This window comes from Prionailurus viverrinus, chromosome A2 (assembly GCF_022837055.1).
Source record: "Prionailurus viverrinus isolate Anna chromosome A2, UM_Priviv_1.0, whole genome shotgun sequence".
Lineage (NCBI taxonomy): Eukaryota > Metazoa > Chordata > Mammalia > Carnivora > Felidae > Prionailurus > Prionailurus viverrinus.
In genome coordinates, this window is record NC_062562.1 from 29,034,643 (window position 1) to 29,060,446 (window position 25,804).

At 43.1% G+C, this 25,804-nt stretch overlaps 1 protein-coding gene across 4 annotated transcripts in view; it reads left to right on the forward strand.

Annotated features, from left to right (window-relative positions):
• PTPRG (protein tyrosine phosphatase receptor type G) overlaps positions 1-25,804 on the forward strand; it is a 713,505-nt gene that overhangs the window by 524,920 nt on the left and 162,781 nt on the right. For all 4 annotated transcript variants that reach the window (XR_007150245.1, XM_047849347.1, XM_047849350.1 and 1 more), the window contains exon 6: positions 21,913-21,979. Coding sequence is in view for 3 of the 4 variants with exons in the window: in XM_047849347.1 (XP_047705303.1) it covers positions 21,913-21,979 (67 nt within the window). In the remaining variant the exon portion in view is untranslated. The remainder of the gene's footprint in view (positions 1-21,912; positions 21,980-25,804) is intronic.

The window sequence follows — 25,804 nt, forward strand, 5'->3', positions numbered from 1 at the left end:
AATAAAGAGTCATCCATTTCAAACACTTCAGATTCCAATCTTACTTTTTCAAAAGCATTTACTTGTTCCCACAGTCTGAGATGCAGCTAGAAAGGCCAACCCTCGAAAGGAATATTTGATTACCCCCCCCGGTTCATGCCATCTCCTTGGTTCCTATGAAGGAAGGCAAGCCTCTGATGCTTCCTCCTTTTCATTCTGGTGTCATTTTGTGACAGATGGTGAATAAAAGCAGCAATCCCAGGCCAGGTGGCAGAGTATCTGTGTCTGCATTTTGACAACACCTGTCACTGGAGAATCTAGGCACACAGACTGAGATAGTGTCCAGGGACAAGGTGGAGAAAGTGGGCAACCTGGAAGGAAGCCCCACCAGCTGAGGAGTCTACCGGGGTCTCAAGACCTTATGTTGATGTGATTTTGTACTAAGACCCAAATTTTTAAGCAACCTGCATTTCACAGGAGTTGCTCATAATTTAGCTCATGTTTTCTCTTGCTTGACTTTCCCACCATGAGGTGCAGAATTCTGTGCAATAAAGTCATCAGTGAAATAAAAGTGCAGTCAGCCTTATGCCACCCCTGTGATTAACCAATGCTGTTAGTTCAGGTTCTAGAATATTGGGTATATTTTTTCTTCCCCGGCCTGACTGCTTAGAACTATGCTTTGGTAAAGAGAAGAAGCTGGAATTGTTTCCCTAGGTGATCTGTTATATCTGCATGTCATTTTCAAGTCAGCTGGACTATCCAGCCTAAAGTAGAGATCTACCCCTAACTTCGTCCAAGCTAACATTCTGGAGGGGACTGCAGAAACAGAAGAACTGATCATTCTGACCTCTTGAGAGTATAGTCTTTTTTTGTTTGTTTTTTTTTTGTTTTGTTTTTCAACGTTTATTTATTTTTGGGACAGAGAGAGACAGAGCATGAACGGGGGAGGGGCAGAGAGAGAGGGAGACACAGAATCGGAAACAGGCTCCAGGCTCTGAGCCATCAGCCCAGAGCCCGACGCGGGGCTCGAACTCACGGACCGCGAGATCGTGACCTGGCTGAAGTCGGACGCTTAACCGACTGCGCCACCCAGGCGCCCCATTGTTTTTAATGTTTATTTACTTTTGAGAGAGAGAGAGAGAGAGTGCACGGCGGAAAGAGAGGGGGACAGAAGATCTGAAGCCAGCTCGGTGCCGACAAGCAGAGAGCCCAATTGTGAGACTCAAACTCAAGAACCAATCATGACCTGAGCCAGTCAGACGCTTAACCAACTAAGCCACCCAGGCGCGCCTATAGGCTTTTTTGATAACAGGCAAAAAGAGGAAGAATATGCTTAAAGCTTCTCTAGGATCAGCTGTCTTTCTCTTGGCCTCCTAATACTTTTTGTTCTGACATATACAGAGAGACATGAAAGAGAGAAATATAGGTATATATGCGTATGTGTCTGCATATAATTTTAGCTACTTACTGTCTCTCGAATGTCACCAACAGCCCATTCTGAGATTCCCAAATTATAACAAAGCTTTCCAACTCTTACTGGTAAAACTGATTCATCAGGGCTGCTGTACTCTGGCCATATCAGCAGAGAATACGCCTTGCCTCATTTTGAATGTGAAGCTTTGTGTCTTGTTTATCTCATCTCCCTCAAGTTACCGTTTGTATGATGTCCTCTCTGCTTCATTCAGGTCACAACACTGTGCGACAGCCTACACTTTGTACTACGTGGGCAGAGGCTCCACTCGCTTTATTTCTGCCCAAACACAAAATGCACTTTATGGCAACAGTAGTTTGGAACCTTCCAGGGATTTTTTTTTTTTTTTTTAACAAATGGCAGGACATAGGGCATTGTTCTGGTGCTGTTTCGTCCAACTCGTTGACCCAGGAACAGTGTCATCGTGATATGATAATGTATATGCACCATTTTACCTTTACCCATTACCACTTCCATGATGTACAGGCAGTGTCTTGCTTCGTTTTGTTTTGTGAGCCAAAAATGAGATTTGGGCATGAACTACTACAGCTTTAGAAATTCCAGAATCCCTCTCTAATAGTCCAAATCAAGTCGCAATTCTAAATGATACTGAGAAGTCCAGCGTAAAGAGCTTTTAGTTCTTTGTCTTGTTATCTGGAAATTGTCATTCTCTTGGTAATGATCTTGGCTTTATTCACTTGTTCAAGTCGGTCATTCACTTAGTAAATTATGATGAAATACTTGGCATGCCCCAGACACTATTAGACTATTTCATAGCAATTTCAGTGTGCAGTGGAGAAATGGGGACTGATGTTTATGTTTATGGCATTAAGGACCATAGAAAATGGTGGATTTGAGCACAATTCTCTCTTTCCTCATAATTCTCTGTTGCTTTTGGTGAGAAACAGAATTCACTTAAACATATCATTGGAAAAAGGCCCTGCCATGCTCTGTGGGAGTGAAATCTGGAACTGACTGTCTATAATGCCATGTGTGACCAGGAGCCCAAAATTGGAGAGCTTTACAGTGTTCATAACCTGGCAATTCTGCTTCTAGAAGTTTATCCTAAGGAAATTAACCTGGATATGTATATAGCTGTAAAGATGTTCCTTCATACTTTCAAAAAAAACCCAGTGAAATATTGAATAGAATCTATATGTCTGATAGTGGAATGAGTTATATACACTATGGTGTCTCTGTGCAGTGGGATCATAAGCAGCCACTAAAAGTGATATTGAAGAATATTTAATAACTGGAAAAAATAAAGCTGTTTTGTGCATGGGCTTTTCACACATTGGAGAAATGGGAAAATGTTGGGGGCACCTGAAAATCCGACTTTGACTTATCAATTGCATAAATTGCATATCATTGTGAAAATTAGTGGTCTAATTCAGGTAAAGTGCCTAGCCCAATATTTGTCACATAATAAATGTGACCTGTAGTAATGTCAATGACAACAATGACCGGAGATTGCATTGAATGAAGACTGAGTCTTTGTACCAAAATATTATCATTGTTTATAGCTACATGATGCAATAAACTTTGATTTCAATTTTTTTTAATGTGCTTATAAGTATGTTTTAAATTTTCTGCAACTAATAGTGGGAAACACCTCAATGAAAGAAGTGTGGTCACTTTGGTGTTAGGAGCACCAATATTTTCCATTAACAGATATAGGAACTTCATTGTTCCAATGGAATTGAGGAGAATGAAACAATTGTGCGCAGATATTTATGGCTGAAGTTTCACCAAGACAAATAGCATGCATTAGTCATTGTCAGTGGGAAAATTCATTGTATTTCTAGGGCATCTGTATTAGCAGCGGTGGCCAAATAGCTATATTAATGTTCTGGTATGTGATTTGGGTTAATTATTGTCACAGTTTTATTAGGCTTTGACATGACTTTTTTTTTCTCCCCAGTAAGTAAAATTTGAGGATATTCAAGATTGGCATTAACTGTCTTGCTGCAAATGCATTTATAATACGGACAACTAAAATCAACAGCTATAAAACCACAGTGTCTATAGCAGAGTGAAGATTTCCTAATATAGACATCGAGTAGAAAGCCTAATTTGATTTCAGTTTCCTTTGGACATCTGTTAGTTTACTTACCTAGAGAGGCATTTAAGACCAGAGGTTCTGGGAAGACTTTCTGGAGAAGGGACTGGTTGCATTTGCTTGTTTTGTTACCCTTGGAACCCTTTTTTTCCCCCCTTTAACTTTATGGTAGTTAATCATCTCTTACTCATTAACTGTTCTTATGTATGTATGTATGTATGTATGTATGTATGTATTTAGAACAGGCGAGCACAAGCAGAGGAGGGGCAGAGAGAGGGGGAGAGAGAGAATACAAAGCAGGCTCCATGCTGTCAGCACATGACGTGGGGCTCAATCTCACAAACCATGGGACCGTGTCCTGAGCCACAATGAAGAGTCAGACACTTAACCGACTGAGCCACTCAGGCACCCTTCGCCATTCTTTCTATTAAAGTCTCCCTGTTCAAATTACTGATGAGGCTTCTGTCTCCTGACTGGAACCTGAGTGAAAGAGAAGAGACCAGAGAAAGCCATCTGCAAAATGAATTAATTGCTACTGAATTGCCAACTCATGACCAACACTCTATATTCTTCAACATGCTTAATAACTGATTTTATTTTAGTATGGATTACATCAGACATCCCATAATCAGGTGCCGACTATTCCCATCAGCATTACTGCATTGAGTACAAAATAAGTAAATACCCTTTATGCCTCCATAATATGAAGGCATTTATCCACTCAGCAGAGATTTATTCAGCAGTGTTGGCATGGTTGGCACTGGAGTAGGTGCTAAAAAAAGGAATAGTACTCTGGCCTTGCCTTGCCAGCTTGTCGGGGAGACGGGACCTGGGTGTGTGAAAAGTTAACCAGCAATGCAGTAAGAGTTTGCGAGGCAGCATACAGTCCCATTAGCATTTGTATTGCTTCATATTTCCAGACTAAGTAATGTTGCAGAACACAGGTATTCTGTTCTGTACAACCTGCTCACATTTCTAAGTACATGGGCATTCATTTGTCTTTTCAATTGTTTTCCATTTTCCCTACATACTCGATACTTGCTGGCAGGAATTTCAAGGGCTGCAAATTGGTAGGTCCTCTGTAATCAATGAAAATAGTTTATGACACCAGATCTTTGAAATGGTGTCTGAGAATGCACACTTTGGGACTTGAGGAGGTATCTCTTTTACTGTATAAATTACTGGAAGCCAGCTGTGTAGGATGGAACAAGAGCGCTTTGTGGAACGTCAGTGGTTTGGAGGTTGTAGGCCTCCGTGGGAAGTGATTCGAGTTTTGGAACGTTTATGCAGGCAAAAGTCACAGTGCCAGAGTGAGAACCCGGTGCCCCTTCATACGTGTGCACAGCACAGAATAATATTTAAGGTGTCCTCTTCTCAAAATAGTTGTAGTGAGTCCCTCGAGTGGAATTGTGTGCCCTTCTCTCTGTGGTTCTTGCAGAGAAGTTAAATCATGTTGACAGACGTCTCGAACTCTGAACTGTTGCTAAAGGTAAAGCTCAGAAAAGCGCTAGGCCAGCCTTTCCCAGCACATACTTTGAGGAGCACCAGTCCTGGAAGATGCTCGACGTTGGTCAGGTCCTGGGATATACTATCTAGTCTAGAATATCCTCCTCCTCTTAGAGACTGACAGTACAGTTTAGCATCACAAAGGCTCTCTGACAAGTCCTGAAGTAAAAGGAACCTGTCATTTTCTAACAGGGTATTCTTAAAATTTTGTCCACACTGGATCCTTTTTTTCCTTTAAATATTTATTGCCCCACTAAAATGTTTTCTCTATACTAATTAGGGAATCTGGCTATTGTTTTGAATATCTATGTTTAGAGCCTTCACTCCTGTGCGTGTGTGTGTGTGTGTGCGCGCACACACATGTGTGTATGTGAACCTATGTGGCTTTTTAAAAAGATTTTGGTGGCTCTTGTCATCCTTAAGAATTAGAAGGACTGGATAAATGGTCATGGGGCCTGGAAGGGGAACCATGCATAGGAGGTACAGGAATTACGATGATGTAGGTAAATGGCTTAGATTGTGCCAGAAAGACTGTGGCCTCAAGTTTGAGCCCTACCACGTTCTAGCTGTAACTTTGACAAACCACTTGTTCTCTGAAAGCCTTACCTGCCAAATCTGTCATGTGAGCATGATTACTCGTTCTTACCTCGGAGGTTTGGGCAAAGTGAAATAATGTGCGGTGCATTAGTACCTCCGGCTGGATACTAACTTACTACTTTGAAGAAGATTGTGGCCAGCATTCGGGATGGTCCTCTGCAGACTCTATCCGGGAGTGATTGAGGCGGTGACTGAAACCATTTTGAACTAGGTTTGCAGAGGTGCTGCCGGTGAAATGGCACAGGTGATGACTGATAACAGGGTCAGCCGGCAACATTGCCGTGTGTGTGTGTGTGTGTGTGTGTGTGTGTGTGTGTGTGTGTGTGTGGTCATGTCTGCAGGGAGGGGTCCCTGCGGAATGGAAACAGAAACCAGCACCTCACGCAAAGGCTGCTGTCTTCCAGCTCGGCCTCACTGCTTTCTCACGCCTGTACTCTCTGCATCTTTCAGCTGTTACTTTGGCGGGGGGGGGGGGGGGGGGGGTTGCTTCCCCAGGTCTTACCTGCCTTTCTTCCTCATTTCTATCTGTAGCACCTAATTGCTTCACCCGTTTTAGCTGTTGAAAGTACATAAGGTAGTCAGTAGGAAACAACAACAACAAAATGATCTCTGAACATGCTAAGTTAATTTTAAAAGTGACCAATTTTTTATTCCAAAATAAATATGGCAGTTTATACCCTTGGGCTTGTACTAGCGGATATAACCCTGTTTACATGGGATCCAACTAAATGCTTTAGTTGCACAGAGGCACAGGCAAAGCTTAGAGATTTTCAAGCCATTAGGAAAATAAAGATTTCTAGGCCATGGTCACGTTTGTCTCTTCTCTTATCATCCTGCCTCCTACTTATTCTGTACCCCAGTGTCCTGACTTTCAACCAGACAGAATTTTAATCTCCCTTCGGTTTTGTGGGAGGTGGTATACAGAATATCTAAAATTCATAGATAAACCTGCTGTGGGTTTATCTCCCCAACACTAATGCAAATGACTAAAAATCACAAATGAAAACTTTTCCTTTCCCTCAGGAGATTAAAAAGAATGTTTATCTCTGACACAGACTCCCAACTAAAATTGTGTTCTTTAGTTTTTAGTTGTATCAACAGATTTTCAAGGGTTTGGGACCATAGGTAGGTGGGTTACTGCTCTGTGAAAAATGATTGATCATGGAGGAAAGACTCTGAAACTCATGTTTGCCCTTCACTGACAGCCAAGCCCAAAGAGGAGAATTAATATGTCACTTACATATGTGCTTGAAGTATTATTAATTTCTCTTTATTATCTGAGAATTCCAACTTAGATTATAGAGTGTAACCTCACCAAGAGCATGTTGATGGATTCGAGACGCACTGTCAGAGTCAGAGAGAATGTAAGTGGGAGGGTTAAAAAAAATAAGCAACTGTGATCTTTTTAATTAGCCAAATTTGTGTATATTGTAAGCAACTTTTCCAAGTATATTTTATCTGCTGTATTATCATGGCACAGTGATAATCGTATGTAGGGTTGCTTATTCCCTAAGCGATTATCACATCAGCCCTCGTGACAGCTGGAAGAGGTTATTGAAGCTGTCTTTATTTTGAGGTTGAGGGAACTGAATTACATTGAGGGTAAATGACTTGCCCAAAGTCAGCCTGGTATCCAGAACTGAAACCCAAAGATCTGCCCAACTCTCAAAGACCTTGGACATGGCCATGATGCTCTGCTGACTCCCATGGTCGTGGGACAGATTATGAATCTGTCATGGTACTGGCCGTGCCTTTTGGTGTCATTTGAATACAGTTCACATTCAGTGTCGTTGCTGTGCTGGCTGCTTTCCCGAGATATTGACCCCCCTCTTAGGTGTTTTGTTGGCTAAAAACCTTCCCATAAACTACATTAAGTTGGTCATGGTTTATATGACAGCAAGAGAGATAATCTTCCGCTAAGACAGCAAATGTTGGATGAATAAATCATGAAATATTCATATGATTGTGTTCTCTACGGTAATAAAAAAGAACAAAACTATTTGCTACATGGAACACAGATGAATCTCACAGATACTGTGATGCATGAAAGCAGGTGAAACAAAAGTGATGCATGAAAGCAGGTGAAAGCAGGTGACTGGATGATTCCATTTATATGTATATGGTGTATGGGAGTATCAACTGGTGCCGAGATCCTTCTGGAATCCAGAAGGGAACCTTCTGGAATACTGGAAATGTTTTGTCTTCACCAGGACTGAGATGACCTGGATGTGTTTCTCATGCATGTGTTTCTCAAAATAAATAAATAAATTTTTAAAAATAGAAATAATTTTGGGGCGCCTGGGTGGCGCAGTCAGTTAAGCGTCCGACTTCAGCCAGGTCACGATCTCGCGGTCCGTGAGTTCGAGCCCCGCGTCAGGCTCTGGGCTGATGGCTCGGAGCCTGGAGCCTGGAACCTGTTTCCGATTCTGTGTCTCCCTCTCTCTCTGCCCCTCCCCCGTTCATGCTCTGTCTCTCTCTGTCCCAAAAATAAATAAACGTTGAAAAAAAAATTAAAAAAAAAAAAGAAATAATTTTGAAGATTCAGAGGAATCTATCTCTATGTCGCTGCAGCCATATGCTGGAACACACGCACACATTCATGGGAGAACTCTCTGATGCTTGACCTTCTAGTGACACGTAGCAGGGGGCCAGACACCCTTTGCTTTATTAGAACCTGGTCACCTAATCATTATTTGAAAGATCTGGCTTTAATCACTTACTGTGGCTTAGATTATGTTGAAGGAAGCAATGAAGCGGGCAGTATATTTTATAAAGGTTTCATCTGAAATTGTAAGCAAGTTTGAGAACTAAAAGGGGATGCTCACATTGGCTGACAAACCACTTTCTGTAGCGCATTCTCTGTACTCTTCTGCCAACCGAATTACTGCTCTGCATCTCATAGAGCAGTGTTGGACTTCGCAGATTTAACATCCTAAGGCACCTCTCACGTTTCCCAGTGAACTGTTAGCCTTTTTGAATTACTTTCGCAGTGATATTAAGACCTGAGTAGCACAACACCTGCAAAAAGCTGTTCCTGGATGTTAAATTTTCATGTGACGTTTACAGAGAGACACAGTTCATTTCCTGTGTCATAAAATGTGGGCGGTTTTTGTGCCGTCATTGGAAACCTTCCTGCTTTGTCAACTCTTTGTAACCACCATCAATCAATCAGCCATTCCTCAAAGATTTCTTTGAAGGCTTAATGTGGGAGAGGCACTGGGCTTCCTAGTGTACCTTTTCAAACGAAACAAAGCTCAGAGTCTGGTTGACATAGTACTAATACTCTACCTGCTAATACTCATGTCACTGTTGAATAGCTCATAGGCTTTGAGAAGATTACGGACAGAAAAATTTCACATTCATGTGTTTTGTTTGCTTTTGTTCATCTAATAGGTATATCGACAGTAAAATATATCCTACTTATCAGGTACTTTCTGAATATTTGTCGATTTAGTTTTTTTTTTAGGTAGGCTCCATGCCCAACATGGGGCTTGAACTCACAACCCTGAGAACAACATTTGTACGCTCTACATACTGAGCCAGCTAGGTGCCCCAATATTTGTTGGTTATATAAGTTAGTGAATTGATGAATAGGCAAGTGGTTGGTTGATTGGATAGAGTTTAGCACGGATAATTTAACAAAAATATTTACTATTCAAAATGTCTCAAATTCTGCGTATATACCTGGCACCGCGCTAAGTATTTTATGTGGATTATCTCAATTTAACTTTCTCAACAGCCCTACGAGGGAAATATGATTAGTGTCTCCATTTCTTAGATGGAGGACAGTGAGGCTTAGAGAAGTAAAGTGATTTATTTGCCTAAAACCAGGATTGGCAGGATTTCTCTAGAAAGGTCAGATAATAAGTATTTTTGGCTTTGCTGCTCAACTCTGTCTTTATGGCAGGAAAGCAGCCACAGACGATATGTAAACCGTAGATGTGTCCCAATAAAACTTTATTTACAAAAACAGTCAGTGGGTACAATTTTCCCAGTGACCATCGTTTGCTGATCCCCGTCACACGACTTTGATTTGAACCACGGCAGTGTGACTTTGAAGACCATGTATTTAACCAATAAGGAACAAATTACGATCCATTTTTAAAAAGGTAGGAAGTTTGCTTTGGCAGTCTTTATTAACAATTGTTTGTTTCGTTTTGTTTTGTTTCTGCGTTTCCTTCCAAAGTCTTCCTTTGTCAGCCATACCACTTTTCGGTGGTGAAACTGAAAGAAAAGAAAACCGAAGCTCACCTCATTGCGATAGTCCCCGGGTGTGTACACTGTGGAATGTAATGCCTGTTGCCACACACATGCTTTCAGTCTGCCCCTGTGGGTCCGCCCCGGGGGGGGGGGGGGGGGGTGTGCACTTGTCCACCTGCCCAGAGGGATCAAGTCACATACCTGAGGTCACACGACCAGTACACAGCCAGGACTTGAATCAGATTCTCTGGACATAAATCCGAGAATCCTTGGCTGAAATTTTCTTTTATCTGTTTTTCTTCTATTTCTTTCCTCCTTCTCACCCCTTTTATAGCTACCTATTGTTCTTTCAGAAAACAAACATGTGTTAGTGTCTGTTCTGTGCTGGTACTGAGGTGCATGGTGCTGGGAATATAAAATCAAATTAAATAAAGTACGAACCCTGCCTTCAGGAAGCTGTCAGCCCAATCAGGGGACAGGTGTTTCAACAGGTCATTAAAAGGAAGGGTAGGAGATGCCATGACAGAGGATGTGTTACAGGTGCTAGCTAACCTGGTGACGCTGGAGTGGATGAGGACCCTCTGACTTGCTTAAACTTTGAGGACCCCCTCCCCCCGCCGCCAGGATATGCTCAGGTGCACCAAGCCCCTGGGCTGCCCTCCAGACTTCAGGTATTGACAGGCAGAGGCTGGTGCTGGGGAGGAACTGAGAGTGATAAGTTAACAGGTATTTGGGACGGGCCAGTTTGGATGGGGTGGTCGGGGAAAGCCTCTTGTAGCTGCGATCTGAAGAGTGAGAACCGGCCCTTCAAGGATCTGATTGAAGGGCATTGTAGGCAGAGGGGACAGCGCCATGGCCAAAGTAAAAAGGCCCAAGAGTATCCGAGGAAGAAGGAGGAGGGAGGCCGGTGCTGCTGAACTATAGCGAACCGCGAGAGTCACGGCAGTAAGAATCTGCAGAGGACCTCAGCCCGATCCTGGGGAACCGCTAAGCAGGCATGTATTGTGATTAAGTGTACTTTTTGAAGGATCATTCTAACTCAGTGGTTCTGTCAGAATCATTTAGGCAGTTTCAAATGCCTAGGTGCCCAGATCATGTCTCAGGTCAGTCAGAACAGTGTTTCATCATTGTTGTCTGATTTTTCTTTTACTTTTAAAGCTGATTAAAGGTGGTGCCGGTGCTTAGCAGTTACAGTAGAGAAAGTAGGGAAGCCAGTTAGGCAAGGCTGTTGGAGGTTACTTAGGTTTAGAGTGATGGTGGGGTAGGCAGCAGAATGGAGAAGCTGGAGGGAGGTGGTCTGTGGATTTGGATTCGAGGTATATTTAGGAGGTAGGATCTTCTGGACTTTCTGATACATCGTATGTGGCTGTGGAAAGAAAACGATTCCTGGGTTTGGGGTCTGGTCTGCTGGGTGGAAAGATGTTACCATGCTATTGTAATCAAAGATTGGGGTGCAGGTAGGGGAGTTCGTGCTTCACTGGATTTAGCTTAGAGCCCTGATACTGTCGGTCTGTTTGTAACTAGAGGTAGTAGTATTTGTGTCTTTATGTGTGTTCGTGTATGCCTGGTTGGGTACCAGCAGGGCATGCCTGCCCCTTTGGCGAAAGAGTGGCTGTGGCTAGTTTTGAAGAATCCTGGGTGTGTTAGGCACTGCGCTGAACATTCATTTAATCCTCTTAATAACCCTGTGTCATTGAGGGGCAGTGACCTCGTTTTTCCAGATGAGGAACTGAGGCATAGTGCGGTTGTAATTCACTTTCATCCAGCTAATTAGCTGTCAAGTCGAAGAGTAGGGTTTTGAACCTGGGTCTACCAACCTGGTTTCAAAAACTCTGCTTAACCCCTCTGCCAGTCGTACGCACCCAAGTTTCACATGAGCTCATCACAGGAGATGCATGCTCGTCATTTTCTAAGAAGTGACTTATTCGCAGGTTATTATCCATGGCAGGATTCACGAGATAAACCTCTTCCTGGTTAAATATTACCTATACCTCCCCTACTGGGGCTGTTTTGTTCAAGAGAGCTGCTGGAGGAAGTGGAAGATCCTGAGCACTGTTGCTTAAATAAGTAGACTACATGCTCTATGAAGAAATCATATTATTTTCTCAAAGGAGAGAAAGTTGGCCCAGTGAGACAATGATTGCTAGGAACAAACTTTCTGGTTTTCCATTTTGTTCTGCTACAAATAACACGTTCTATCAATCAAGGCCTGCTGGGAAAGATTTTGTCTTTCCTCATTGCAATTTAATTTTATCCTCTGTTGAACTCAGGTGCATTTTCCATACAAAGCTGAACTCTTCAGTTACCATTAATCTGTGTCCTCCTTGAGATGGGGCTGGCCCTTGTGTAGACTACCAGGTACTTAAAAGGAATCTTCCTAGTTGGTAGATTTGAAGACCTTTGTACACTTCAATAATTTTTTTGTATCCCCCAAAACATTACTTAACTAAAGCTCTTAAGTCAGATGCTCCAACTTTAATGATTGTACACTGAAAATAACTATCACTGGGTTGTTGGCTGAAATGGTATGTTTAGATGAGTTAATGGATTGATTTCAGAGGACCGTGACAGGGGCATAAAGTCCCCCTTATGGTATCGAGCACCAAAGCCTTCACATAAGCGTGTGGTTTGGAATAGGGAATACCCTGTGACGTATTGCTTGGGAAAAGTGACACTTAATCAATCTTCAGAAGCCACACTATGGAGGCAATCATTCAGTGCTCTACAGGAGGCACAGAGTGGAAATACCCCTTCCAAAAGGAAAAATAAGAGTATGGAATGTGTAATTAGTCTTCACTTAGCTTGGTTGCTATGAATCAGAAACAGCAGCTGCTCGCACCAGTGTGTTGTGCTATGTACCTTGCCCAGGGACATCTTTCTTTGAGAAGGACTCGGATTTGGTGCTGCAATGTATCGGTTTCCTATGTTTATTCAAAATAAAAGCCACTGAAAACACTTTATCTCAGAATTAATGATTGATGTCTGTTTGCCCCATTTGGGGTTTACGCACTATTTTTGCCAAATTTTCCTTGTTGGAATTTGGATTTTATTTTATTTTATTATAATTTTATTTATTTTTTTTTAATGTTTATTTTTGAGAAAGAGAGAAGGAGGGGCAGAGAGAGAGGGAGACACAGAATGTGAAGCAGGCTTCAGGCTCTGAGCTATCAGTACAGAGCCTGATGTGGGGCTTGAACCCACAGACATTGAGATTATGACCTGAGCCAAAGTCAGATGCTTAACCATGTGAGCCACCCCAGTGCCCCAATTTTATTATAATTTTAGAAAGAGAGAGTGAGTGTGAGCTGAGGAGAGGGGCAAGGATGAGAGAGAGTCTCACCCAAGCTTCACACTGAGTGTGGAGCCTGATGTGGGACTCGATCCCATGACCCTGGGATCATGACCTGAGTTGAAATCAAGAGTCAGACACTCAGTCAACTGAGCCACCCAGGTCACCCATTGGAACTTGGATTTTAAACGTATTGCTTCCCCTCAAACTCTAGAAGTTATGATGTAACATAGCAATTTAGGTCTGTGAGAGGCAAGAGCCTATTTAGAGTGATGGGAACTACCTTGAATAGCTGAAGCACCAGTATCAAGAAAATGGTGGTATGTGGATTCTTTAAGGAGGCCAGGGCCCTCGTCTCCCTGTGGGAACAAGCAGTAGACTGTCAGGTCTGTGATTCATTCAGTTCCATATCCCAGCACCCAGTTCTTGCCATGTGGTTATCTATTGACCTATAACATTACCACAAGCTTAACAGCTAAAACCACACACATTTACCATCTCCCAGTTTCTCTGGGTCCCCTCCTTCATGGTTTCTCACTTGGCTGCAATCAAAGTGTCAGCCAGAGTTGAGGTCGTATCTGAAAGTTCAGCTGGGGAAGGATCCATTTCCACATTCACTCAGATTGTTGACAGAATTCAGTTCCTCAAGGGCTGTTTGACTGAGGGCCTCAGTTTCCCTCTGGCTGTTGGCCAGAGACCACCTTCAGGGTCTCACTGTATGGGCTTCTCTAGCATGGCCATTTACTTTACCAAAGTGTGCAAGCAAAGTACACAACGTGCGAATCCGCTAGCAAGATGGGCGTTAGAGTCTCTTGTAACCTGATCATCAAAGGGGTGTCTCTGACTTTGCTCCCTTCTACTTGTTAAAAGCAAGCCGCTAGATCCAGCCCATCCCCAGAAGGAGTTAATTCCACAAGGGCCTGAAGACCTGGGATTGGGAATCACTGAGGGCCCTCTTAGTGTCAGCCCACCACAGCATGCCCTTGGCACTCAGGGCATATCTGTTGAATAAATGAGCAGAAGACCTGGGGTTTTGCCATGTAGGCCAAAGGCACCATTTTTTTTTTTCCGCCATCACCTCTTTATACAACCGTAAGATGAGCAAGGTCATTTTAATATTTGATATATGATAGCTACATGGTATTTAGAGAGGATTCCCCATCCCTCATAATGCCATCTGGATGCTTCAGTTTTATCCAAGGTGATGACCTTACCCATGGAGGAATGTTTTCAAGGGAAGGATCAATCTGGTGACCCCTTTGGCCTGATATGCCTCATCTTTTATATTTTTCTTGCTGCACACATGGCGGGGATTTAAAGCAGTCCCCACACAGTGCTTTCTGGATTCCGAGTCTTTTGTAAATGGAGAGCCCTGAGCAGCGTTTTGCTTCGAGGGAAAGAGAAAGCAAGGGTGAAGGTTCACATCTAATGTGTTTTGGTTGAAGCCACTTGCTCCCTGTGGAAGCAGTCAGCTCTCCTTTCTCCCCCAAGACTTTGATATTGTTGGGGCTTTTCAGTGCATGGCAGGATTATTAACAAAAGAAAGGCAAAGTTGTCCAGCACTGCCACACTGAATCGAGAGAAACTTGCAGCCAAGTCACTGAACCTGAAATAAGCTTTTCTTGCCCCAGGCTTCCCCAGATTGCATGCCTTTTTTTTTTTTTTTTCTTTTAATTCAAAAAATCATAACAGTATCTGTGTGAAATGGTTGGCACTATAGCCTAAGACTCTCAGTCATACTTTGCTAGGTTGGAATTTCTTTTTTGCCTCTTTCCAGTTCAAGAGCAGCCTTTACTTTGAGAAGTCTGGCCGGGGTGGGACAGGCAGGTTCTGGGTCTCTGTCTGGAACTGCTGGAAAGGCTTTCCCACTCCCTTCTTGGCTCTGAAACACAATGCATTAAAAAGACAAAGAAGGACAGAAATCACCATGTGGAAGTTCCATTTGTCAGGTGCCCCAGCCTGCCCATTTTCTCTCTTTCTCTCTCGCTCCTGCCTTGGCTTTGAAATTGAGTTTTTGAGAGAGTCCAAAGCCAGAGGAAATGGCATTGTGTACTCAGTCCGGGACAGTTTGATCCTCGTGAAAAGGAGAAATCGCCTGTATTGACAATAGGCGAGGCTGCTGCTGGCAAGGTCCGCAGTTGTGCGGATTTGCTACTGGGCCTCACTGTCACCCTGCTGGGTTGGTTTTTCCAGTAATAGACTCCTCCAAGCCAAGTCTGACAATTAAGTGGTAAATACTCTGGTGAGCGGGAGTAGTGGGAGCAAAGGGATAGAGAAGGTCAGTCGAAATAGACCAAGAGCATTAAATTCATTTCCTCTGCGGCCTTCTCTGGCCACGAATCTCAATTCTCTGGAGATGAATAACTTGTGAATTGACTGGTTTCCACTAACATTATGAATTAACAGTAAGTAAGCTGTGTCAATGCTCAAACTCCTGTTGAAGCGGGGAGGGTGAATCCTATTAGCATTTATAATTGTGTTGCCTTTTCATATTAATCCCTTCCCATGGCTGAGGAATTAGGCGTTTTCTCATCTGTGGACGGAAACCAGTCCCAGGAGGGTGTCCTGTCAAGTGCCAGAAAATAGATGATGATACGGGGCCATACCCTTCCCCCCAACAGGAGCTCTTGCCTCTTTTGTGAGATGCGCCTGTGATGTTCTGCATATCTATGAGATCGGGCTTACGGTATGATTCTGGAAATTTATTACTCAAAGTGAAGCCAAGCCTCCTGGCCAGGAATCCACACTTGGTGAGTTGCCTTTAGCTGACGGGGAGGCTAAAATCCCTCCTTTCGTGAAAAGCAGTACACCTTCACAGAACTCCTTTTTCCTCTGTCATGCCTCATTCTGGATTGTGTCCCTTGTTTTCTCTCGGACTTTATTCCATGGCAGTTTGGGATGCTCAATGCACCACGACCTCTGATTCTGCCTGTCGTAATCCCGTGGCAGCAGTGACAGTCAGGAGAGAATAGAAAGCATCGTTGGGATGTCCAAAGGGAAAAAAGAAATTTCTCCCAACAGAACAGGGAGAGGCTGTGGGCTGTCCAAGAAGAAAAGCCATATTTGTGAGTATTTACAAAGACAGTCAAGAGAAGAACGGTGTTTTCAATGTGGATCTGTGTGGTTAGTGGCTTGATGCTATGCTTGTGTCCTTGCACATAGACACGTTTCCTAAATTATTGACCAGTATTTCATTTATTAATAAAGGAAGCTGGTTGGTATCCTGTCTCTGGGTCAGGCCTAACTGAAATGCAGTGGTACAAAGGTAACCAAGTTGTGAATGGTTTGAGCCAGGAAGTTCTTGACAGTAACTTGACTCTGAATGTGGTGAGTGATGACCAGGGTGTTGGAGTCAGAATGAAAGGAGCTGCAGCGTCCTTGCCACATGGCTCTTGAGGTAAGAGCCGTGGGAGGAAGAGGAGAATCAGATCTGAGATCAGATCTCATGAGAAGTGCTTGCCCTTGTCCTGATCGGACACTTCAGCTTCTGAGTACACAGTGGCCCACTAACCTTTGGAGTGGATGGCTCATCACCTCTGCAGTTCAGGAAGGCCATGTGGAGTCTCTGGTCCTGCTGTTTGACACTTTCCTTCACAGGCGTGGTTTAATCATGTAGCCATTCACTCTCAGTGGGCATAAATCCTTTTTCCCACAAGAGGATATTGGCTGGATGTGACGTTTATAGGACGAAAGGAGCAGCTGGTGATGTCGGATTCAAGGCAAGTAGGTTGTCTTGGCCATCCTAGTTAGCAGATGGCCAGGACTTGATAGATTGAAGATTATTAGGATCGAAGTCAAGGGCCAAATGGCACGAGGGACTGGAAAATGGCAGCTGATATCTGAACAGAGGCACATGCAGTCTGCTGGGGCCTCTCTACTTGCATTTCATTTTGCTTCAAGCAGGAAAGACCTCAGGTCCTCGTAAGGCCCTGGCTTGCAGACGCATCTCTAGCGATTATTGACACCGTGGTTATGAATCTGATAGTTGGCTCAATCCTTATCATGGTCTATTATTCGGAAAGATAATTTTATGAAGATTAGATTTCATCAGCATTTATATGAATTTGGCCTTTTGCCCAAACCTACGTGTCATGGTTTCCTACGTGGCTAAAGTCTCTGTGTCGCTTGTTATATCTAAAGACAACTTAAAGGCTTTCGCTCAGGGCCCTCTGTCGCGTTGGCATGCCATCCTTTTGACGATGACTCATGCCACAAAAGCTGCTCCGAGTTAGAAGGGCCAGGAGCTGAGCTTTGCAACAAGAGCGCCAACTGCAGGGCAAGGGGATGTCCGTTTCTCCGAGGCCATTTTAAGCTCATTTGTGTAATTGCCACCTTCTCAGTATTACTGCATAACTCCTTTGATCTCAGAGGAGAAGGTGGCGAATTTCAAGATCCAGGAAAACTCGTGTGGCTTTCAAAGGAGCAGCGTATTACGAAACTGAGTGGATGTCAAATAAAACATAAATTTGGATCTTTTGAAATTTGAGCTCAAGTAGGTATTACTTTTAGAGCCAAGCACACTGACAAGTTCAGGGATGAAACTGCTGTCGTTTGACATTCATTTAAATTTGAGTGTTTGGGTCAAGTTGTTGCCCAGTCACATCCATCCTTCTTGAATGTTGCGTTTGTACTCAGCATTATACTCCAAGCTTTACACATTTAATCCTTAGGACAGCATTAGGAAATTGTAACCCCATTTTTAGGTGAGGACACTGACGCTCTAAGCATTCATCCCTGACTCAAAATTTCATTGTTTTCCCCCACCCTCTGGCCTCCTCTACTCTGGATGAGTCCAGGATGTAAATATGGGTTGCTCAAACAGCCTTCTTCACCGTAGGCATATTTCAGAGCTATCCAAATTGCTTAGCTTGTGTTCATGATTTTTTTTTTAAGTGGCAAATTGATTGAAACAGTAAATGGAAGGGATTATTTCAGACAGGGTTGTGCCTTTACTGGAACAAACCCACTTATTAGCATGCTATTTGGATTCCCACCCTGAGCTTTAGAACCAACACATAGACTGGAGAGTGAGCTCAGTATTACTAGTAAGTTATTTGGACCAGCCAATGATCTCCATTTTCTCTCCCTTTCTCCTGATCTATTTTCCTTAACCCCAGCCATGGAAACTAGCAATGGGGGCTGTGGAGGCAAATGGGCATTGTAGGTTTTCTCATTTATGGGGTTACTTAGAATATAGGGTCAGGCCCTGGAACTTGAATGGGATCTGACTTGAGTAGAGATATTGTAGTCAGAAGTGGTCAAAAAGTCAACCTGGATTAGGTTGCCTGGTTATTTTCCTCTTGCATGAGCTACAAATGTTATTGGTGAGTGGAAGAAATGGGGGACTAGAGCTTTCTCTGAGCTTTCTTTTCATGAAATAAGACTGAATGCATTAAAGGGTCCCCCAACAATAAAACATCCCCCCACAGTTGGGATTGAAAATCAAAAGCATCTGAAATGTTGCCCTGGTAGAGGAGGGGTAACACAGTTTTGGAGAAGCACATGAGTTGATTGGGTTAACAGCCAATGCTGTGTCTTGGTATGTGGAGTCTCATTGAGAAACCTTTATGACAAACCAGAAGCAGAGTATATTGGTCAAGAAAATTATTGGTCAGGTGCCTGGATGGCTCAATCGGTTGAGTGTCCAGCTCTTGATTTCGGCTCAGGTCATGATCTCACAGTTCATGGGATCGAGGCCCGGGTCTGACTCTGTGCTGACAACATGGAGCCTACTTGGGATTCTCTCCCTCCCTCCCTCCCTCCCTCCCTCCCTCCCTCCCTCCCTCCCTCTCTTTGCCCCTCCCCCCACCCTCTCAAAATAAATAAATGAACATTAAAAAAAAAAATAAGAAAATTCTTGGTTTCTTAGTCTGTCCCAAATCTTCCACCTCTGTACACACTCTGAAACCCTAACAGTTATTTTATGCTGTAACAAATGATCCCAACTAATTAAAAGAACAATTATTTTATTGCTTTATGGTTCTGTAGGTTAGCTGGGCAGTTTATCTGGTTGGGACCAGCTCGGGTGGTCTCTGGGGCCTTCAGGTAGTTCATGTGAGGCTGGATAGTCTGGGAGAGACTCACTGTCCTATCTGATAGTTGGCAAGCTGGCTAGTCTAGAACTACCTCAGTGGGGACGGCCTATCTGCCCCATGTCATCTTGTCCTCCGAGAGTCTAGCTTGGGATTCTTCACCTGGTGGTCTCGAAATTTCAGAGTCCCAGGAGAGGTTAAAACTCTACATGCAAGCCCTGTGTAAGCTGCTCCCTATACAGGTTCGCTCATGTCCCATTGGCCAAAGCAAGTCACGGGGTCAAGCCCAGTTTCAAAGAGTGGAGAAGTTGGTATACACTTGTGATGGGAGGGGTGGCCAAGTCAGATTGCAAAGGTGCATGTGACAGGCATGACACAAGTTTGTGGCCCTTTTGCCATTTCCCACAGATATTAGGGTAACTACGGGTGGTTGAGGTAGCATAAACTTCTCTACCAGCCTAAATCTGGAGAAGGAGAAGGAAGACCATGTTTTTGTCTATACCTTCAATTTGATATGAGATAGTTCTCTCCACTCATATTTATTCTTTCTCTTCTAAAATTTGGCCACATTTACCAGTAGACTCTCTTATCTTGCATTCTTGAGTTGTGATTCCAGTTTTGAGCATCTTTGTAAAATGTTGGTGAGTATTTGCTAGGGTGTAAATATGAGGTCTTCATTTTGGTGTCTTTTTTTGTGGATGTTTACCTCTCAAGAATGCTTTGTGCTCATCCAATCTGTCAAACCCTTGGCTAGAGCTTCCTGTCAGGCAATTCAGAGGTATGCTAATGGTAACTCCCAGAATTCCACCTTTGTGACCTGGTATACTGGGTTCCTATTCACTGATCCTTTCTGAAGTGTCTGTAGTGTTTATGGTGTAGTACCAAATTCCGCCTCACTTTATTAGTCTATAAATGTGACACCATACATAATGACACCTGTGTTTTAATTTCACCGTAACTCCAGGCTCCTGTCATCAATATGTAATGACATTATTAATCACTGTTAACTCACAGTGCCTGCAACTAGAATTTCTCAACCTCACCTTATGCCCCATTGACATCTTGGGGCAGATAATTCTGTGCTGTGGGGGGGCTATTCGGAATTCTGTGGAATTTTTGGCAGCAGCCTTGCTTCTAACCACGTGATGCTGGTAGCCCCTCTTCTTCGTCCCTACTTGTGACAACCGACAATGTCTGCAGACGTGGCTCAGTGACCTCAGGATGGGTGTGGGCAGTGGGAGATAGGTAAAATCACCTCCAGGTGAGAACCACTGTGCTAACATGGAGATGCTGAAGCAGAAAACAGAAGGAAACGTGTGAAGTATGGGTATTGTCCGAATGTACACTAGGAGTGGCAGTCCAGTGGATGATTTGTTAACAGGGAGAAGGAATGTGGGAGATTTTCAGTTACCCTAAAATTTTGACCTCCGATGACCCTAAATTAACTAGGAAACATCCAGCTGGGTCTTGCTACACCTTGAAAGATTCACCAATATCTGAACTTCATTATGTTAGAAGTGGGTTAAATATAAATACCCACCTGGGGGCGCCTGGGTGGCTCATTCGGTTAAGCATCCAACTTCAGCTCGTGTCGTGATCTTACGGTTCGTGGGTTCGAGCCCCGCGTCGGGCTCTGCGCTAATGCTTGGAGCCTGGAGCTGCTTCGGATTCTGTGTCTCCCTGTCTCTCTGCTCCTCCCCTGCTCACTCTCTCTCTCTCTCTCTCAAAAATAAATAAACATTAAAAATAACTAAAAATATAAATACCATTTCTGAAAAAAAAACTCAGGAGATAGGCTGACCACATAGATAAGGGATTTGGGAAAAGTTAAACACACACTCTAAACACACACTCTAAAAAGTATAGAGAAAATTGTATCATGACCCATTTGATACTCATCACCTAAGGTCATCAATGATTGATTGATTGCCAGTCTTGTTGCATCTTTTCGAACTGCTATCCACTGTTGGATTATTTTGAAGTAAAATCTAGATGTCGTTGCATTTCATTTGTAACTATTTTAATTAGTGTCTACAAGAAAGTACCTAAAAACCAAAATTATAATACGCTGGTGGAATTTTAGTCTTCTGGAAAGGGCAAGAATGAGAATTTATGCTGAGTAATAATCAGAAACTTAAGGGAAAGAATGGGAAAGAGGCTTGACTTTGGGGGGAATTAAAAACCCCAGAGGGAAGTGAAGTTGGGAGGTACTGTCTCTTCAAGCTCCTCTCCTGCCCTGTCCTCCCCTCTCCTACTCCGAGGTAGTCTTAGAAATTCCTCTTATAGTATGGTGGTGGTAAAGCACAGGAGACTGGGATCCTCAGAAAGGAGAGCAGGCTGGCAGGGCACAGATCCATTTTCCAAAAAGAAGCGGGGGGGAAAAACACATCACTAGAAGGTACTGAAATATTCAGTCAATGATGAATCACTCTTTGATGACTTTCAGTGACTTTTTAGCAGATCAGGGTGTACTTTTAATAAAACAAAAGCAAGAAGAAAGTCTTACCGTTGCTTTTTAAGATTTTAGTAGGACTGTGGTATTTCTCTCCTGTTCTAATGTATTCTGAGAAGTTTCTTTCTTTTGATTTAGACTTCCTCACTTGATTTTATTATGTCATAAATCTTCTGTGTTTGGTGAGAGCCATGGTATATGTAAGACCTAAGCAGCTTGCTAGATAACATCTATTTCCCCCACCCCCTTCTCTTCAGAAGATTAAACTGAGGCTGTTGTGTCTGATGCCAGAATAGATTTAACCAATCATGTTTCCTTTACATGTAGGTCAGTCCAAGGGACAATTCCGCACTGGATCCTATTATCCATGGGTTGAAGGGCGTCGTACATCATGGTAAGTAAGCCATGTACACTTATTTTTGCTGGTATGTGAAGAGCTAAGGTCTCCACCTAAAGGAATGGGGTTATCTTGCAGAGGACACAGGGTGACACCGATTCCTCATCCACTGATGTTGAAGGGCGTTAGAGCCATTATTTGATGGGTAAAGAGGATGCCCATTTATTACCTGAAAATGGATCTGGGTTAACAGTAAGCCATTTGTTTCTCTTCAGGTACCACTTTGAATGCATGTGTTATAAATCAAAATGCCCTAAGATGTACCGTTTGTATGCGTTGAACCTGCCACTGTCTCATGTCTCTCTTAAAAATACTCTTCTTTCAAGTGTATTTGCATTAATAAATTTCTTGATTTGCCGCTCAGATTTAGGGAAAAAATTTAAGTAGCTGTGACAAGTCATTAAACTTTGCTGCATGTGAGCAAGCATCACGAGCCACTAGCATGGAAAAAGCTAGGCCGTGTTCTATGTAGCAGACGTCTTATCCTCAGGCATAAAACTGGGAGAGAAAGTAAGATAAATGGGTTCTGTCTTTCCCAACTGGTTTTTATTGGAAGAATTTCCCCGCAACTTTATTATCGGCAATGCATCATTAGCTATGACATCAGGATCCTCTAATTTCAAAAGTACCCTTGTCACAGGGAGGTATGGAGTCTAGAGGTAGTGTCATGATTTGCAAAGTTTTAATAATCTAATTAGAATTCCAAAGACATTGACAGAAATAGCATTAGTAACCATAATAAATCTACCCTTCATCTCCACAGCTGTGATAAAACATCGTCACACCTTTCTGGGAGGATTGTCTTTCAACATTAGCCAACTCTGCAGACCTTAACAGACATCTTCCCCCATTTCTCTCAGGGAAACTAAAACCACTTGTCAGGGTACAGTTGAAGCCAGCAGGATTCTGGATTAATTGTCCTTCTCTTACAACCATTCAATCGTGCAGCAGTGAACAATAATAAACGTATGAAAAGTAGGAAAATAAGGTGGCTGAAAACACCCCCGTAGAGGTTTTCATTGTGAGAAATTTCCACGGCTTCTTCAAAATTTCAGTTTGCCCCAAAGCAAACCCCTCACATGGAGCTGGGAAGTAGGCTTTGTGACAGTTTCTCTAGAGAACAGAGCAACTTTGCCACAACTGTTTCTGCCTGCGCATTTGTTTGTGTTTTGATGTTGGTCACAACGGTGGTGGTTTTGGACAGTAGGGATATTTGCATTGTTCTCTGGACACCTCAAAAGTGCAAAGAAAGCTGGTATTTGGGCAACATGTTGTGCATTCTGAGCTCCTTTCCCATAAGATCCCCTTGGACATTCAGTTGACCAAACCCTTCCAGAAATTCCAGTTCGTGGTGTAGATTGAGTTTTGGGGCCTGAAACGTAGTAAATGATGACTAGATCGTTTCCTTCCTTCCCTCTGACTTATTCATGTTTGAAAACAAAAACACCATGAAGAGCTCTAGAATCTTCGAAACAGGTACCTATTCTTCAGTTAGAGAGGAAGCATTCCACCAGCTAAGGCAGATCATGTTCTTATTTCCACAATGATAATTGAAGGAGATTCCATATGTTAAAGATAAGCGGAGGCTTCTGTTAGCTCTCAGATCCCCAAATCTCAGTAAACTCACTGCCTAGTCATCATTTGGTTCACGAGCTCTGTGCTGCCATAATCGTGTTATATCCTTCCTCATTATCCACAATTACCCTCCAAGAGGCTATTACGTGTTTGCTCTTATATGTTTACCTGGCACTGGGCGGGAGACAAAGATGCCTGAGTTGTGGTTTCAACACACTTTCTAATGGAGAAGTCAGAGGAGATCTGCCAGGAATAATTCCCTGCAGGAGGAAGTTTACTTATTTGTACAGCAGAAGTGTGGCATGCCCACTGTGTGCGATGAAAGTTCTTTTTTAATTATCCTATCCCATGGCCCACCCACTCCCCACCACATCATCCTAGGCTCCTTTCTTGGAACCGTTTGAAGGTATCAAAAATAACCTTGTCTTTTATTCACTCGTGTATTACCCACTGAAGTGTCCGCGTCATGAGGGCAAGAACCCCTGCGTGTGTGGTGAGTAATAGACGTTCAGTAAATGTCCGCCAACTCAGTGGATCAAGCAGACATACAAATAAGTGAAAATATCAAAATATGAAACCTGAAGAAGAGGAGAAGAAACTAAGGCTCCTTGAGTTTTGCTCTGACTGGGAAGAGAAAGGAGTCAGAGAACATCTTGGAAATGTGACTGCACCCTCCGTTCTCAGGCTGTCACGGGTTTTCCCTGTGACAAGGGGATTGTGAAAACACACATCTCTTTTGTCATTCTTCCAGAAGAGAATGAACATTTGCAATCGCTAGAACAACTTTTGGTGGAACTGGAAGCATTTTCAGTTGAAGGTCCTGTGAGGGATTTGAATGATCTGTTAATTTGATGGGACATAAATAATTGTGCCCTTCACAGAATCTCTGGCTTGGAAATGACAATAGAAATGTGTAAAAAGGAAAAGATCAATATGGATTTCTGTTACAGTTCAGAATTGGTTTTATTTCTTCAGCTCTGGGAGTCATATCTTAGAATATTAATTCCTCATTAAATGAAAGGTTTTTTTTTTTTTTAATAGGAAGAATCTTGTATGTTCTTCCAGTTGAAATGCCAGTGAGAAATCTGGTCATACTGGCCATTCCTACTTGGCATTTGGTCATCGGGGTTCTCTGTGAGGCAGACAGCAAGGTGGAGTTTTAAGTGCAGGTGAATTTTTTGGCAGGAGAGGGATAAAGAGGGGCAGGTCTGGATGGGGAGAGCGTTGGGATGACAGTACAGGTCTGACATCTCTGAATGAGGAGGGAATCTAGGAGGACTGGATGAAGGCAGCTCTCAAGAAGTCTTGGCCAGTGTGGAGTTTCCTCAAAAAATTAAAACTAGAACTATGACCCGGCAATAACACTACCAGGAACTTATAGCAATAACCCTATGACCCAGCAATAACACTACTAGGAATTTATCCAAAGGATACAGGAGTGCTGATTCATAGGAGCACATTTACCACAATGTTTATAGCAGCACTTTCAACAATAGCCACATTATGGAAAGAGCCTAAATGTCCATCAACTGATGAATGGATAAAGAAGATGTGGTTTATATATACAATGGAATACTGCTTGGCCATGAGAAAGAATGAAATCTGGCCTTTTGTAGCAACGTGGATGAAACTGGAGGGTATTATGCTGAGTGAAATAAGTCAGTCAGAGAAAGACAGATACCATATTTTTTTAATATAATTTATTGTCAAATTGGTTTCTGTGCAACACCCAGTGCTTATCTCAACAAGTGCCCTCCTCGATGCCCATCGCCCACTTTCCCCTCTAAGACAGATACCATATGTTTTCGCTCATACGTGGCTCCTGAGACACTCAACAGAAGACCATGGGGGAGGGGAAGGGGGAAAAAGGTTACAAACAGAGAGGGAGGGAGGCAAACCAGAAGAGACTCTGAAATACAGAGAACAAACTGAGGGTTGATGGGAGGTTGGGGACAGGGGAAAATGGGTGATGGGCATGGAGGAGGACACTTGTTGGGATGAGCACTGGGTGTTGTATGGAAGTCACTTTGACAATAAATTATATTTAATTAATTAATTAACTTAAAAAGAAGAAGAACAAGAACAGAAACAAGAAGAAGTGTTGGCCAGGCCATCGGAGCACCTCAGAGCCAAGACTGCCTGGGAGAGACGTCCTGCATTGGGCAGGAGTGGCCCAGCCTGGGTTCCCCTGTCGTGGGCAGTCACCGGCTAGAGTGTGCCAGCAAGGCCAGCCTCCGTGAGCACACC